Consider the following 16839-nt stretch of genomic DNA (forward strand, 5'->3'; position numbering starts at 1 on the left):
TGTATGAAAGACACTGGATAGTGATGAGCAAATTACGTTTTTCTTCACGTTTTCTTTCTTCTGAAATAAAATCCAAAAGTCTGTTTTCCCCTTCACTAGTGTTTCCCTCCTTTTTCCATAGTGCCCTCTCAGCAGTGATGTTTGGACTTATGCTAGATTATGGTTTTGCACTGAAAAATGAAGCCAACACGGAAGTGCCAACTGCAGTCCTCTAATGGCCACTTGAGGCTGGCTCCAAACGTGAGCCAGTCCCCATAGACCCCCATATTAAAATGCCCAACTTTGCAACAGAAATAAACATGTTTACAGCCTGGTACAAAAAACAGTCTGGTCTGTAAAGCTAATTTCCAAATCATGGCAACTGTACAGGGGGTGAATTTTTAGATAACTCACTTATTCAAATTTTCTTAAAGCTACACACAATTTAGGGCATGGTCACTGTGTGCAGCACCACAGTCTATGAGTCAGCTCCACCCTCTCGCCCAAATATGGTGACCTCTGGTTCCACAAATGTGCCATGATGGTGATAGCCAAAATTCTTGAGGCTTTGAAAATGGGAGTCCACATACCAATGGGTGACATCACAGAAGCTACATCCAATGATTTTTGTACAGTGTCTGATAAGGCATGGAAAAGATAAGCAACTGTGGCTAGGTATAGGTTGGGCTCAGGTTTAAGTAAAGGGAAACACACTTCAACACAACCCTGGTTTCAGTTTGGCTCGCTGTAGGAGCTCTATTTGTTGCAAGCTAACAACTATAAGAGGAAGAGACGCTTTAAGCTAACCATCGCAGTGAAAATTCACAACATGTTTTAGTATTTGACAGTGACAAGGCACTCAGGATTTACTATCCAGTACAGCAGCAGATGCCAATTTAGGTTATAATGCAGATGCAAAACCATAGGTGTTTCAGTGTTGCGGAAAGACAAATCAAAGACCAAGTTACTGATGTGGAGATGCTAGCTGGAACAGATGCTACTGTAGCTAGCAGAGGGAGAAGGAGATTGGCTCTTGATTTTATTAGAAAGCATGGTCTCACTCCCAGGGCGTCCAAAACGCTGCTTGGGTTGTGGCCCTTGGCGTCAGATATGGACGCACAATGCACCTCCTGGTGTCTGTATGAGATGCACTGGTGTTTCAACCAACTCCAATGTAAACCCATCCAGTCATTCATCATTTTATTTTCGTGCGCTTATCCCAGGCCTGCCCGCGGGGGCAGCAGGCCAAGCAAAGCACCCCATACGTCCCTCTCCCCAGCGACGCGGTCCAGCTCCTCATAGGAGACCCCAGGGCGTTCCCAGGCAAGATGAGACATGTAATACTTCCAGCATGTTCTACCCTGGGCCTCCTACCAGTGGGACGTGCCTGTCCACATCATTCTTAAACTTCCAGAGCAATGTCAAGATACAACGCAAAACTCTGCCCCCAGTGTCACTAAAGCCGAGGGCCTCTACCCAAGCCTGAAAATATGACGAAGTAGGAATGAGATCACATTGCCCTACAAGTGCCACAACGTTGTAGAACTTGTAAGGTCTCTGTCTGTAATGATTTTTACATTTGTAGCAGAGGGCCAAGGAGACGGTGGAACTAATGGTTTTTCTGTGTGTTTGAACCTCCCTTGTTCTGTCTCATCACTCTCTCCATACCTCACCTGCCAGGGAAATTTATGAGGACGTGGTGTCTCCACCCAACGTACCAGACAGGAGACATTTCTCAGGAAAACAAACCATTAATTTGGTAAATAAGGAAGGAGTAGCACATTTGGATAATTAATTATGAATAATGCATGCATACTTAGCTGTTGTTGTCATTGGTGTAAACACCGAAACACTTACTAGTAGGCTATTGCTCTGCTTAGCATAAATGGGGGCTGTTTGTCTGACGGTTAGATTCATATTTATGCGCTGTCTTAATGTGGATTCTCTCTGTTGTTGTGTTCTCACATGTCAGGGCGCTCTCCACATGGCTGACAGTAATACAGTGTGACAGTAAAGTAAATGCAATTTCTCCAAATTAGAAACAGGCTTTAAATAGCACTGTTACCATACCATATTTGCCAGCTGAGTGCCACAGGCCACGCACAACACTACGGTCTCTATAGTCATAAGCTCGGCAGTGCCAGCAAGCAACGCTTCTCCCCTGCAAGCACTGCAACTCATCGTATTCTCATTTGTATATGTGTGTGGAATCTTACAGTTTCAGTAGGCAAAATGAAATCTATCACTTCTGTCTTGTGTGTGTGTGCGTAACATAGCGTGCAATACAATGGAGATATTGTGTATCGAAATGTATATTGCTGGTGTCTGATAGCTGCTGTCTACATTATCAGTGTTACTGTGGATTCAGCTCTTGGATTTTTTGCATGTCGCAGCATAAAGGCAGACAATATTCCATTCACACACAGAAATGAAATGCTTACATTGACCATTTAGTTATTCACACCCCCCTTGTGCAAACAACACCCCCACACACACACACACACACACACACCCACACACACATACATGAGGAGTATATAGGTGCTCAGTACACATGGCTCAGTGGTAGCGGTCAGTTAATATACATGCATGTAGCTCCTGTGTTGTCCCAAACACACACGTGCACACACATGCACATGCACACCCCGGGGCTCCTCTTTATCAGTGCTCCTCACATTGGCACCGACACATGCATTGCCAAGACTGCCAGGCTACAGCCATGCTAATGTAGCCCGTTAGTCTAACAAAGGCTCAGGTCAATGGAGCCTCCAGTGGCTAATTGCTTCAGAGAGATAAGTGAGTTTGACGACGCAGCAAGGAACGGCTCAGCAAGAGGAAGCAGTGAGGGAGAAGATGTTAATGAATTCCCCGGTTTACTCCACCGTCAATATCGGCCCGTCGCAGGCCTGCCGCAAAATGAATATTAAAGACACTTTTGATTGTTTGCCTTTTTTTTTTCTCGCTGGGTTTCATTGAATTTTAATGGGCTGTGTTGTGGTGTTTTGTCACATATTCTATGCTGGGTAAGAGAGTGGAGCTAATGCAATTAATCCCCACACCATCACCTGACGGCTAACCAGCTGTGGTAGCCAATAAATTCACGTGACCATGTTGCACTAATCTAACGTGCGGCACCAGAATACTGAGTGAGGGGGGTCTGACTGCATTGTGTTGAGTGATGATAAAAGGCCCCAATGCAATTAGATGAGATTTCAAAAATGTATTTTTGAGAGGTTTTGTGCACACAACTGACTAATTATATGTCACGCTTACTGCACTAAAAAGATTTGATCTGTTGAAGGAAACATTTTGGCTTGAGTTGATTTGTTCCCTCTGAAGTGACAGCGACAAGACCGGCGACTGCCATCCTGCACTGATAACACCGATCAGATCTTCTTCATCAGCTAATCTCCCTCTGACTTATATTAAATCAATGTCAGCTCCAGACAGCAGGAGGTGGAGCCCGTTTTCCTCCACAATGGCAAAAGCTCTCTTTTTCCGAGAGCTGACTCAAGTTGTCACACATCTCTCTGCCTCTGACAGACTCACTTCATCTGAAGATTACCATTCTCACTGAACATGAATCCTGAACCCATATTTCCTGGATATGGCTGGAGGCTAATACAAATTGGACTTGACAAAAGATGATGCATAAGCCAAGACAACAGTGTTTCATCCCTTTATTTCTCCCTCTCTAGGTACCGATTGTGTGAATTGCCGACGAGTGTGATGATGGACTATTGGAGGCGTTTGGTTTGACGATGCAAGTGGCCTCTCGGGAGCCACCCAGGCTTAGCGCATAAACAAAGACATACTTAAAATACTCTTCACACGCTCCCCCTCTCGCACACACTATAGTTATACCTCTCTATCTCTATTTTTTCTTTAAGGGAGCTCGTCGCTCTCCTGTTTTCCATTCTCACTCAAACTGCCTATCCTCGTTCATTAGCATCTCATACTGCAGTCATGTCCTCCATGCTGTTTGTTTGCTTCTGTAAGTCCTGCCCTCTGGGTCCCACCAGTTGCTAACCCGTGGAGATGAAAGTAACCAGTCTCCATGGGACGTTTGGGAGGTTAGACCCCTACTGACACATTACAGACACATCCACTTCCAGTTAAAAACAACATTTTTTTTTTACACTGAAGAATGTGTCTGTGCCTGTAAGCATCATACAGTGAATAGATTTCTTTCATTATTTTTGAAACCAGCCTGTAACGAGGTTAAGTTTTTTTTTTACACAAAGAATGGACAATGTATAGACCCATGGATAGGCACTGATACCTGCTAAATTTGCATGCTATGTAACACCTCATTAAAGGTGAATATGGTAATACGAAATCCCTCCAAGATACCTTGAGGCCTCTTAGCGAGTTCAGTCGTCTTCCTTCTCATAAATTGGCAAAGGCGGAGGAGTGTGCGTCTGCTCTGCTGCGGGGCTGCCCAGCCCGCACAGCAGTCGTAAATATATGTACGGGGCACTTTGCAAGTTTTTTGGGTTTTTTTAGTAAATATCGAATCTCTCCCTGGCAGCTCTTCTCTGACTGTCTAAGCGTTGTTGGAGCTGAGGGTGGAACTGCAGCGTCAAACCCCAGCCACCAGGGAGCAGCGCAGCGCATATTGTCCTCAAATATTGATTCTGCTGCAGAGAGCCATGTAGGACGGAGGGAGCAAGGCGCCAGGCTCATCTACAGAACACCAAACCTCTGGGGGAGACAGAGATGGAAAGAGAGGGAAGGAAGCGGTGGAGGAGAGAGGGGGAGGGAAAGGAAACAGAGCCTTTACATGGTTTGATGTTGCACAGCTCTGGAGACATTTTGCCTTACGTTGGCTGTAATTAAGGCTTGCCACTTTCTCTGCTGATTCCAGTTCTCCCATATTAGTTTGTGGGTGTGAGTGGGTGGGTTTAAGGCTTGTAAAAGTTTAAGTTTCTGTGTGAACGTAGGTGTATCTGCTTGTACGCGAATGTCACTGTATCCCCACTCTAAATGGACCATTGTTGCTGAGACGCTGCTCAAGGAAAGAGGGCATTGTGGTGTGACTGGCCTAACTGCAGTGCTGCACCGTAGGCCTAAAAATATTCCATGTCAGTGGTCCCGAGAGAAGCCCAGCGCTATCCAGGCCTCTCAGTAATGAGAGAGTGGAGCTGCCTGCCACTGGTAGCCCTGCTGTCCCCCAGCTCCCTCTGGCTCAGAGCTCAGCACTGGAGCTGGAGAGGCAGCAGCTCAGCTCCCACAGATTTATCATAGCTCACAAAGCAGCATGTCTGAAAGCAGAGGCTCTCATTCGCAGTGGCGCAGCCCCCGGCGGGCTAACCCCTGGGCACACTGACCCAACACACTCACATATCAGAGAGGCGGACAGATGCAGTTAGAGAAAGACTTGCACTTGGATGTGTGTCTGTGACAGAAAAATAGATTTGGAAAGAGCAAAAAGTGGCACTATGCTACAGAAAGCTGAGAAATAAAGATACCGTGTGTGAAAACTATTTTAACTGTGCCATCTTTTGTACAATACGCTATGTGGCGGAAAAGAGAGAGAGGGGCACAAGAGAGGGACGGAGAGATTCAAAGGGAAGGCAAGTGTGAGAGGGAGAGTGGACGGAGATAATTGAGAGATTTAAGGTGGCTGTTTGGGGCGCTACGCTATTGTACTCAGTGCAGTAATGATCGAGCCCTGTGGGGAAAAAAAAAACATGTTTGCAAAGGGTTGAACTGCCATTATTGATGGCAATTATTTCTGTATATCTCACTGAAGCATTGATGTGGATTCTGGAGGCAAGCAATGGGCAATGTGCGCACAATATTGTTCTGTATCTCCTAATAGGAGTAGTTAAAAGGACCCCTATACATACAATCGCTTTGTATTTCGGAGCTTTTAAAGATTAAGGACCTGAACATTTAGAGAGATAAAGAAGAAAGCATTCCCAATAAAGTGAAATAACAACATAAAGACAACTCGTCCTTCTTGTTTGAACATTTTATGGGCCTCCTTTTAACAGTTAACATAAGAGATGTCACAGACTGAATATAATAGATCAAAGATATATAACTTTGAAGGCTGAGCTTGGAAATGTTTCTGGGCAAAAATGAGACAGATGAATCACACTCTGCTAGTTCATGTTGCACCAAGCTGTATGTAAGTGAGGCTCAATAGCCGGAGCCATTTTTAACCAATAACTACTCAGGAATAATGGGGCATGAGATATATATATATAATATTTATCTACTTCAAGTGTCAGACATTTTACAAAATGCTCACCTTCAATTTCATGTGACATCCACAGCAAAAGATGGGAGATATCTAGAAAAACAAAACATTCCCAAACGGTTTCAACTAGTGCAAATATCTTACATGAATTTTTAATATGTTGTTATGATCCTACACTGCAATTCCTAATTAGAACTGCAAAATGACTCCCGCAGAACAGTCTTCATGGTAGTGACTTGACCCACAAGAGCAATTTGATGCTAATTTGCTATTTGCTAGTTATGAGCTGCTATCTCTTTCATTTCTCTCAAATCATCTCCACTGTCTCCTGTATAAGCTCCACATGTTGACAACAGGTCTGGATCTGTGTCCAGCAGCACTCAGAGCACAGCTTTTAGTTCACATCTCACACTCATCCACAAATGCTTTGTTGAAATATATACTTTGAAATGCTTAGTCACTCTTTGAAATCGACCATTTTTCTGATCAATCCACATTTTGTCGATTATTGGAAAATAAGAGTCCATTTGTGTCCAGATTTACCCTGGGTGTCCATGATTGTAGTCCATTGGTCTCAGCAGCCAGGATACTGTGTATGTTGGCTGTGTGGCTCCATGTAGCCAAGTGTACATAGTTTGTGATGAGTGCATTTTATCCCATTGTTTTGTGATGGATGGCCTGACAGTGGTCCTTTCCTTGATATTTTCCCCATCGTACAGTAAATATGTGTGAGTCATCCATCCTTTCCACATGGAGAGTTTCAGGTTTCCTCGTGGCTCAGTGGCTCTCTTGCTATCGTGTAACCTACAAAAGAAACAATACCACAGATAAGACAAGAGGATCAGTGTCACAGAGACATGTAATTACACGGAGTGATTCTGTGTCCCGCTTCACCCTCGCTGAATGAACGTTTCCATTTTTTAAGAGTCAGTCAGAGGTCAGGGGAGAATATTCCAAATCAAACCATTTTCTCTACGTTTCTGGCTCGCCGTCGTTTTTATTGGATTGAAAATGTTTGTTTGCACTCTGGCCGGCTGACTGATTGCAGGGTCCAACAGTGTCTCAACTGCTAAAGCTGGATTTCACATGTCTCGGAGCTGTAATGGTTTGTTTACGCTTAGTTTCGAAGGCGTATAATTGGGATATGTATAGAGCCTGTTTTCCATCAACAAACCCCCATCTAATGTGCATTTATAATAAAGACATATGCTCTTATATTGGAAAAAACCTGGTTTTAATCCTTAGAATGTTCAGCTGTAAAGCCACACATATGAAATGGGACATGTGAAAACATGTGTCTTATGTTGCGGTGTCTTTGCTGTCTCTTGTTAGACAGTGTTCTGATTCCTCAGTCAGGATGTCAAGAAATCTATGCATCTTTTTACAGCACACCTACGCTGTGTGGGAGTGAAAGAGATGGACAGATAGAGATCATCATGGTGAATGAGACGCGGAGATGGTGAAAGGAGGTCACGGGTAGAAAAGAGAGACGCAGGATAAAGAAGAGAGGCACAGAGGGAGCGGGAGAGTGGGGACGTGCGTGCAGTTGCCAGGGAATCAATGTCTCATTGCAACCATCTTCAGTGACATCTGCCACCAAGTCGCCAAGTAACTGCTACCCGGTCCCAAAGCACCTTGCAAATGCACAGTTAATGTCCACTGATGCAGTCGGGCACTGGCTCCTCGTTCCTCTCTCAGCTGATCGGCTGGTCAGACCGGGTGGAAGAAACAAAACAGAGAGAGAAGAAGAAGAGGACAAAGCAGATGAGGGAAAGAGGTGGCATCATGCAACAGAATGAGGATAATTGCACCTACTAGTCCCAGAGTTGGTGTTAGGCCCAGGGTCATTAATTCCACTGCGTGTGACTGAGCCCAGCAGTGCCTCTGCTCCTCAGTCTATCCCACTCACCAATTTAATTATGACTCTTAATTGTAAAGCCTCTGTGGAAGGCCCCAGCCATAATGCATTCTAATGAATGCGACAGATGTTGTGCTGTTATGCCATCTCTCGAGCAATTACTCTTATGGCGCCTGCGCTGCTTCCCTCACAACTGTTTCCCTTTTCTTTTCTTTTTTTTATGTTTCACCTGTAAATAAACTGCACCTGCTCCATCCCACGACAAGCACACTGGCACGTATAGACACACACCCCAGTCGTCAGTCCCGCAAATTAACTTTCACACTTCAACAGCTTACAAAGGGCCATGAAGGACTCTCATTTAAATCAATTTATCTCATCTGAATAGCGTCAGTTTACATGGCATCACACAGTGCTTGTCTCGGGTACAGAGTGTACAGAGGTCTTTTCTCCATCAGTTCTTTGTCACCCTCGCCTGAGGTGATACAGTTACAGCAGATTAACAAATAAGGCTCACTGTGGGGGTTGCTTGTTGATTAACTGTCTCTGATTCTTTGTAATTTCTTATTGATGTTTGAAATTAGTGCTTAAATTAGACTGCACTCTAATTACATTTGTAGGCATCTTGAAGAGACAAACAAAATTTAATTTGATTGGTAAGCATTTCTGATTGTTTTTTCTTCATATACAGTATGAAAAAGTTGAAAGTTTGTTTACTATACACTAAATGGCGCAAGATATTTCACAGAGGGGAAAAAAATCAATTCAATTGAAGATCAAGGTCAATTGTAGCTACATCAAATATTAGTGAAGCTGGAAGATGCTCAATAGCATTTTTATGTATTCTTTCTGGACATCATGCGTTTCTCAGGGGACTTTGTGATGTAAACACTGATGAGGTTGCTTGCTTTGTTGCTGCTTACAAATGCAAAGTTATCAAAGGCTCTGCAGTAATTGGAGTTGGCCAGGTATACATGTAGGTGACTCGGAAAACAGTACAGGCAACAAATGAAAGGAAAAGAGCAGCATGTGAGGGATGACATATGCTTAAAATGTGCACACAATTGATCATTGTCAGTAATTACACTTAGAGACAGACGGAGGGAGAAAGAGACAGGCATGGGCCCGCTGCTTGCACGTGTGTACAAGAATAAAAACGCAGATGGGCATTCCTCTCACCTTGGTGGTTTTGACTTTGTTGCCAGTGCTGCAGGACCAGCCAGTCAGGTCAGGGAGGACCTTACACTCCTCTCCATCCATACACGGCTGCATCTGGCACCACCACTTCTGAGCTACAATGGAGGCTGGAGCAGTAGATGGAGGTTTACAGGAAAAGAAAGACAGCAGGTAACTAAATGCACTTTTTGGAGGTCTTATCTCAAATTTTAATTCAGTCTTGTCTCAGTCACGGAAAAGAGGACTCTGGATTTTATTTCAAGACCGTTCAAGATCACAACTGCACAGATATCATCTATTTGCATGTGCAAAAAAAGGAGTGTTGAGTAAAGATGTTTAAGTTGATTTCATTTCTCTTTAGTGTTTGTATTTGATTGCTCCCAGAAAACAAAGAAAAATTCCCACACATAAAATTCACCTCTGCAGTGCCCTTTGATTGTTTTATCAAGACAATTCTCATGGTACACTTATATGTTCACATAAAGCAATAAAAGGGGTGAATCTTCAGTCTTGGTTTTGTCTCAGTCTTGATACACCCTGGTCTTTGCATAGATATATAGATAGTATAAATTGCATAAAATAGATTGTATAAAATAATGGACGTAGCTACCATGATGTCACCTGCTGCTTTGTCGACTCCCATTTTGAAGCCTCAAGTTCATTTGGCATTTCGACCATCACAGTCTTGGTTTTTTTTGGAGTGTTAAGTGAGCATATGTGGATGAGAGTGTGGAACTGTGGATGAGCGAGGGGACTCAGAGACTGTAGTGACACCTTGCACACAGCCTGTCACTCAAGCGGCCCTGACCTTAAAGATGTGAAACTTTAGGTGAATTATAGTTACAGTTGTCATGAATGTTGAAATCAGCTAAAGAGACCAGAGCAGTTCTTGCACCCGCCTGTAAACACATTTATTTCAGGTGTAAAGTTGGGCATATATATGGAGGTCGATGGAGACTAACTGGCCTCTGGCGCCAGCCTCAAGTGGCCATTCGAGGAACTGCAGTTTTTGGCACTTAAGTTTATTTGCACATACCGTACATGTATAGAAAATACAGGAAAGAGAAATTAAAAGTTAAAACATAGTGCAGGAGAGTTTAGAAGCCAAAAATGGCTCATGACGATACCTCCCCTATTAAATAACAACAATTATACATAAAAAGAAGAAGATAAAAATAAAGTTTGCATCACTGAATAAGAGTTCCAGACTAAGAAGTAATACATAATTGTTAAAGATGTGAAATTACAACAACAAAAAACAAACAAATTACAAATGAATAATTAAAGTGTCGAGAGTCTTTGCTCATAAGAGTCATTTTCAGATGATTTTTGAGTAACAATAATGTAGATGATGATTGTAGAATTGGTCCCCTGTATCTCAATGAATATTGATTAAGAGAAGTCCAACAATATGGAAGATAAAGGTCCTTAGAGTGTCTTGTGGAATATGGGTGAATGTCTGAGGAAGACTTTGAAAAGTTCTGAAAAACGCATCGGCAAGTCATGAGTGAGATGTACATATTTATACATGAATACACATGCATCAGTCTGGTATATGCTACATTAAAAAGTGATAAGAGTTGATATTTTCTAAAGAGAGAAGCAGATGATTCGCATTTTTCGCAACGTTTCTTTTGAATTAGAAAAATCTTATTGAGTTAAGTGGGACACGTGGCAGCCCAAATAGTATTACAACACATTATATGTGGGTAAATTAAGCTACAGTAAAAAGTTAAAGTACAAGAATGATCGTCCAGTGAACGGACTCTACTTCAGATACCTACTGACTTCATAGTCTTCTTACAGACAAGTTCAATATGATATTTCCAAGTTAGTCTTTTGTCTGCTATGACCCCGTAGAAATGTAATGTAAGGAACCTGAGTTAATTTGATGTTGTCGATGAAAATTTCCGCGTTGGCTCCATTTTTCAGCCCTTCACGGTGCAGCTAGGGACTTGGTTATGACTTGGTCTTGACTACAACACTATATGACTTAATGAGCATTGAATTAATGACAAAAGGCAATAAGAGGGTGGTATTTACAACACAAACACACCAGCCATTACCCACACAATAACTCTGCAACACTTTCTATCCAAAGCCAACACAAACTCTTATTGGCCAAAATAATGGGAGCGCCCAAAGCATATTTTTACAATGTAAATGTCACAAGCGCTGTCCATGGTGCTGATCCCGCCACTGAGACCGCAATAGGATCAGCACCATGGATAGCGCTTGTGACAAACACTGATTCTGTCCAGACAGCCAGTGTCTCTGAGCACTGGAGTTTTTTTCTTTATCTCTAATATGATTACTGTGAGGAGCTCAAATGTATAGCAGTTACCTTTTTTTCATTTTAATCAGATTAATGTAATCTCTCAACATGGGATCTTAAAGCCTGTGTGGAAGGGGTAAGTCTGGCACCCGCAGGAGATGAAATTGAAGGAGGATAGAACAGGGGAAATATGACACTGGATTTTACCTTGGCAGCAATGACTAATAAAAGTCCTTAAACTATCAGATATGGTTACCCTGTAATGCTGCTGACGTTCTGACAGGGCAGACGTCTTTGAATAAGATATTGTTTTTGTTCCCAGAAGTGTATTTGTGTGTATTTTTATATTTGTGCCGATGCGAGTCACTTTCTGTGATTTCAATGAAACGACTGCTTATCGTCTAACTTTTGTTTCTGGTATAATCAGCAAAACACACGGCACAGTTAGACAATGAGCCAATGAGTATTACTCCAAGTGTACAATACAGAGAGCAAGAACAGGATTATGATGAAGCAGGGCTATCATTTAAAACTTCTTCTCTCGAGCATTTGAGACAAGAGACACTAATGTTTGTGATCTATTGTATAATTTTCGCAGGCACAAAAGCCCTCTGTGAAACTCATCTCTCTTGAATAATGCTGTGTTGAGAAAAACATGATATGAAAAGGGCCGTCTACAGTTTGATTTCCTTAATTGTATCTAAATTAAAGAAGAAAAAAAGAATTGGTGATCTGCTGTGTGCAGGGAGAAGAGTACAATGCAGCTTCAGAAGTTGGCCTGATCTACAGTTAATCCAGTTTTAAAACCCAAAGTTTTCTCACGTCTTAGCAGCTGACACTCAAATCTTCCAGATCATCTGACCTACTGTCTAGACAGGAGACAGCCCGACAGCTGAGAATAACTCAATTCTCTCCCTCCTAACCCATCATCCTTCCATCCTCCTGTCTCGAGTGTGGACGCAGAGGGGGATAAAAGAGTGCACCCATTTCTCCAACTTCATTAAACTGCTGGATTGATGGTGTTTAGGAAGAAATTTTGATCCTGCGTGACTATTGTTTCCAACAAAGGGAGGAGATGAGGTGGTATGGGCAGGAAAATGGGCTCTCAGCTGCATAATGCAAAAGAACATGGACAAATCCTCTCAAGCATCATGTAAGATGAAAACACCGTGACTGAGAGAAAGAGAGGGAAGAGGGAGGAGAGGGAGGAAGACAAGGCTAAATAATAGGTGTTCACCAGGAAAACATCTTTGTAGTGTGGAGATGAGCAGCGAGGGGAACTGAGAGAGGCAGAGAGTGAAGGGTGGAGAGGAAGGCGGCTGTTTGAGGATGGCTATCATTGGGTCCGACAGAGAAAGGAGCAGATTAAACAAATAGAACAGAGAGAAGGTGAGTAATGAACTGAAGCAGACTGGAAAATAGGCAGCGCGAATGCAAAAACAGAGACAAGAAGACATGCGGGGAGAAGAAGCAGGCCAATGCCAAGTTGCCAAGTCAACACAAAAGAACTCAGAGCTATAACGGGGCGTGATGTTGAACACACTGTTATGATGCATGAGCTCAGTGGCAGTAAGCGGTTCTAAAAACCAATGGCTGTGTAATGCTCGTTAATGTGGCCATTATGGTGTCGACGACGGTGCTTTGCACTGCAAGAGTGTTATTTAGAGCTAATGGGCATGGCCTGTGAGTGCTATTATGGAGTTAGCGTTCCCTGCAGCTTATCTCATGCTATACTGGGAGGGCGGGCCGGGCGTGACACATAAGCACCTGCCTGTCATGTCAGGAAATGAACGGCGGCCGGTACAAGGCCTGTGATGTCATGGATAGTTCAGATGTTGGACAGCACTCACAGACAGGTCTCAACAGGTCAATGATAAAAAGATTACAGAGGTACTTAGTGTGTGCAGTAGTTCATTGTGAGATCATCACCTCTGGGACCATTTTCTTTTTTTTTTTCTGGGACCGTGCAGAGTAAGTGTGTAGAGACTGGTGCTGGGTGCTTGTTAAATTTACTCCAGTGATGCTTTCAAAATCAGCAACTGTACAGGGGGCCATTCCTACTCTGGATGGACAGCTTAAATTCTACTTTAAATTAATTTTAATTTAATATATTTGGTTGGCTTTGTCCAACGAATAATAAAGATAAAGTCCAAGTACCAACACCTCTAAAGCTCATTAATTAACATGTTTTATCTTGATTTATCTTTTAAAGGGACAGCTCACCCTTTTCCTCTTACCTGTAGTGCTAGTTATCAATCTAAATTGTTGTATGTGAGTTGTAGAGTGTTGGAGATATCGGCTGTAGACATCTGCCTTCTCTCAGATATAACGGAACTAGATGGCACTCAGCTTGTGCTGCTCAAAACACCCAAAAACCCAAACCTCCACAGCAATGTGTCTTTCCATAATCCACAGACCTTGTTGTGAGCAGTTTCATGTAGGAACTATTTTCTTTCTACCAAACTACACTCATCAACCGTATCACTGCGCAGATGGAAGCGTATCTACTCATGAACAAGAGACTTGAACTCGTGACAGCACAAGATGTAAACATAAATAGCATTCTACTGGGCTGAGCTGTAACATTAGCGAGCTCAGGTGGGCTAGTATGAGCCTCTTGTCTATGAGTAAATACATACATGTGGCACTTTGAGCAACACAAGCTGAGCGCTAACTAGTTTTATTATATTCAAGAGAAGGCAGACACCTCGACAGCCGATACCTCCAACACTTTGCAACTCACACCAAAACAATCTAGATCAGTGATACTCAACTTGCTTAACCCAGGGGCCACTTTTACAAAATGACAACAGGGCAGGGGCCAGTTGCAGCCGCCCTGAACAGGTCAGGTGTAGGTAAGGATTTGAGGATATTGGGGGCTTTGCCTGGGCCTCTGTTGGGTTGTATGGGGGAGAATCCTCCCCTGGCATTTTTTTGATAAACAAGCTCTATTTTGATGCACTCTGGCATAGTATTTGTATTATAAGTACAAAAAAAATGCCAGTGTGAATCAATTAATTTTCACAGTGAATTAGAAAATGGTTTGGGGGGGCCCTGGCATGCTATTGCAGGCCAGATTTGGCCCGACGGCTATAAGAAGTACCACTGATCTCGATAAATAAATAGCTCTACAGGTGAAACTGTGTTGAGTTTGTATGTTCTCCCCGTGTCAGCGTGGGTTTTCTCCAGGTACTCCAGCTTCCTCCCACAGTCCAAAGACATGCAGGTTAACTGGTGACTCTAAATTGTCCGTAGGTGTGAATGTGAGTGTGAATGGTTGTCTGTCTCTATGTGTCAGCCCTGTGATAGTCTGGCGACCTGTCCAGGGTGTACCCCGCCTCTCGCCCAATGTCAGCTGAGATCCAGCCCCCCCGACGACCCCTAACAGGATAAGCGGTTACAGAAAATGAATGAATATAAAAAAAAGTGTAAAATAAGAAGTTGTGGCTTCAGACATAACCCCCTGTAAAACCACCACTTGTCATTTTCACCCTGTGGTTTTTGTACATTAAAAACCTAATTAGAGCTTTAGAGGTGCTGGTAGGTTGGCGTCGTTATCTTTGGACAGAGCAAACTGTTTGCTACTATCTCCAGTTTATGCTAAACTATGCTTGCTTCATATTTACAGTACAGTCATGATAGTTGTATTGATCTTCTAATCTAACTGTCAGAGAGCATATTTCCCAAAATGTTTACTGATTCATCCAACCCTGACTCCGGCAAATTATGCTGGTACGTTACTAAACTGCTTTCTAAATTATGTTGTAGTGTAAAGTCAAAGTGTACAAATAAAGGGCCTTGACAGCAGAACAGGTTTGCATCCATACTCCTGTATTTCGTTACGGATAGGGTAAGATGGTGACTTTACATTCTACAGTAATTAGCAACATTTCCTCATTATGTTAACAGAAGACATCATTTGCTCTGCATTATGTTTCCCTCAAAAACACATTTGCTTTTTCAAACGACTTGTATATAAATCTAATTTCTATGAGACAGGGCCGCTCCATCTTAACAACACTTTGTCATGACTCACATATGCAAGTTGTTCATTATTCACAGTCACACTGGCAGAAACTACTTTAAAATCATTAGATCATTTTAAAATGTTGGATGAAAGGCACTGAAAGCTTCACACTTACTACCTGTAAAACATGTACTGAAATGCTCAACAAGTAAGTGTGAGAATGAATCATTGCCCGCATCTTGAAATAGAAAAAGGGAAGATGTATATAAGCACCTCTCAGCCTACCTACTCTAATTGCATCAGTCTCATTGAGAGTCGACATTTGTATTCACAAAAGGTGCATTTGCTAATTAAAAAAGTGTTTCCAACTCAGGCGTACATTTCATCACAGTTACTATTCACTCATTACAATGGAATCTGCACTCAAAATGGCTCCCTTTTAAGTTCTCTCTCAAACTTTCAGAGCGGGATCAGCTGACGGCAAACGTCTAGACAGTGCTCTGCTTAAGGTGCAGGTGATTAGGCAACTCAAGGGACTGAGGCTATGTTATTCCCCAGGTTCTCATGCAGTCTCTGGGGTTCTTTAAATAAGTTCTGCGGAGGTTTCACGCCACGAGCCTGCCTACAGCCCTGTCTCTCCTCCTACTGATCACGTCAATCTAACACACCTGATAAATGTCACTCATCTGAGCGCCCGTTGTGGTTACGGCTTTTCCTCTTTTGTTTTGTGTGTGTGAGAGCGAGTATGTCAGCTGGGTGAGCGTTCATCCCAACGCAGCCTCTGCTCATTTCTTCCTGCAAAGCTGCCTGAATTGTCATTGTAATGTTTGTGACATCAAGTGGACAAACTTGAAATTGCAGGTCCCCTCATGCACGTGTTGGCTCTGTGACTTTATATGAAGACATAATGTAATGTTCAGAGTCCTGTGAAATTAAGGCTGTGTGCTAAATTATTTTTGCCAATTAACACTTTGTAAACATGTGCCATGTTCCAACTCCACAGGTATTTAACAAATGCTCACTGACACAAGATATCCCATGCAAACACTTCCAACTTGATATACAGCATCTCTTTGGGTGAAAAAAAATTAGCAAATGCAAATCCACACCCCGTTCCGATAGGGGGAAAAAATAGCTTAAATTAATTTGGTGTTCATGGTAATATTCCATGTGTGAATATGCATAATTTTTTTGGAACGCGCTAACACAGGAAATATGACATCAGATCAGCCGACGTGCTCTACCATCCAACAAAGACGTGTATTTCATGTGATTGTAATTGAATGTGCTGCCAACTGTGCACGTTCAAAGGGACTTCCCTCACCTCTCACCCTTTCATGTTAAATCACATGATAAAGAATACTAGATTAGCCTTT

The 16839-nt window shown here is 42.7% G+C and overlaps 1 protein-coding gene across 2 annotated transcripts in view; it reads right to left on the reverse strand.

The window, feature by feature from the left end:
• Positions 1 to 5952: 5952 nt before the first annotated feature.
• The window catches only part of tafa4b (TAFA chemokine like family member 4b), a 50353-nt gene continuing 39466 nt past the window's right edge, over positions 5953 to 16839 (reverse strand). The window contains exons 5-6 of one of the 2 annotated variants that reach the window (XM_050039079.1): positions 9225 to 9349; positions 5953 to 6991 (exon numbers count right to left, since the gene is read on the reverse strand). In XM_050039079.1, coding sequence (XP_049895036.1) covers positions 6980 to 6991; positions 9225 to 9349 — 137 coding nt within the window. In that variant the 3' untranslated portion in view covers positions 5953 to 6979. Of the gene's footprint in view, positions 6992 to 7446; positions 7894 to 9224; positions 9350 to 16839 lie in introns of those variants that run through there. The other variant, XM_050039080.1, reaches the window with a different exon arrangement.

The sequence above is a fragment of the Epinephelus moara genome, chromosome 24 (genome assembly GCF_006386435.1).
Source record: "Epinephelus moara isolate mb chromosome 24, YSFRI_EMoa_1.0, whole genome shotgun sequence".
Taxonomy (NCBI): Eukaryota; Metazoa; Chordata; class Actinopteri; order Perciformes; family Serranidae; genus Epinephelus; species Epinephelus moara.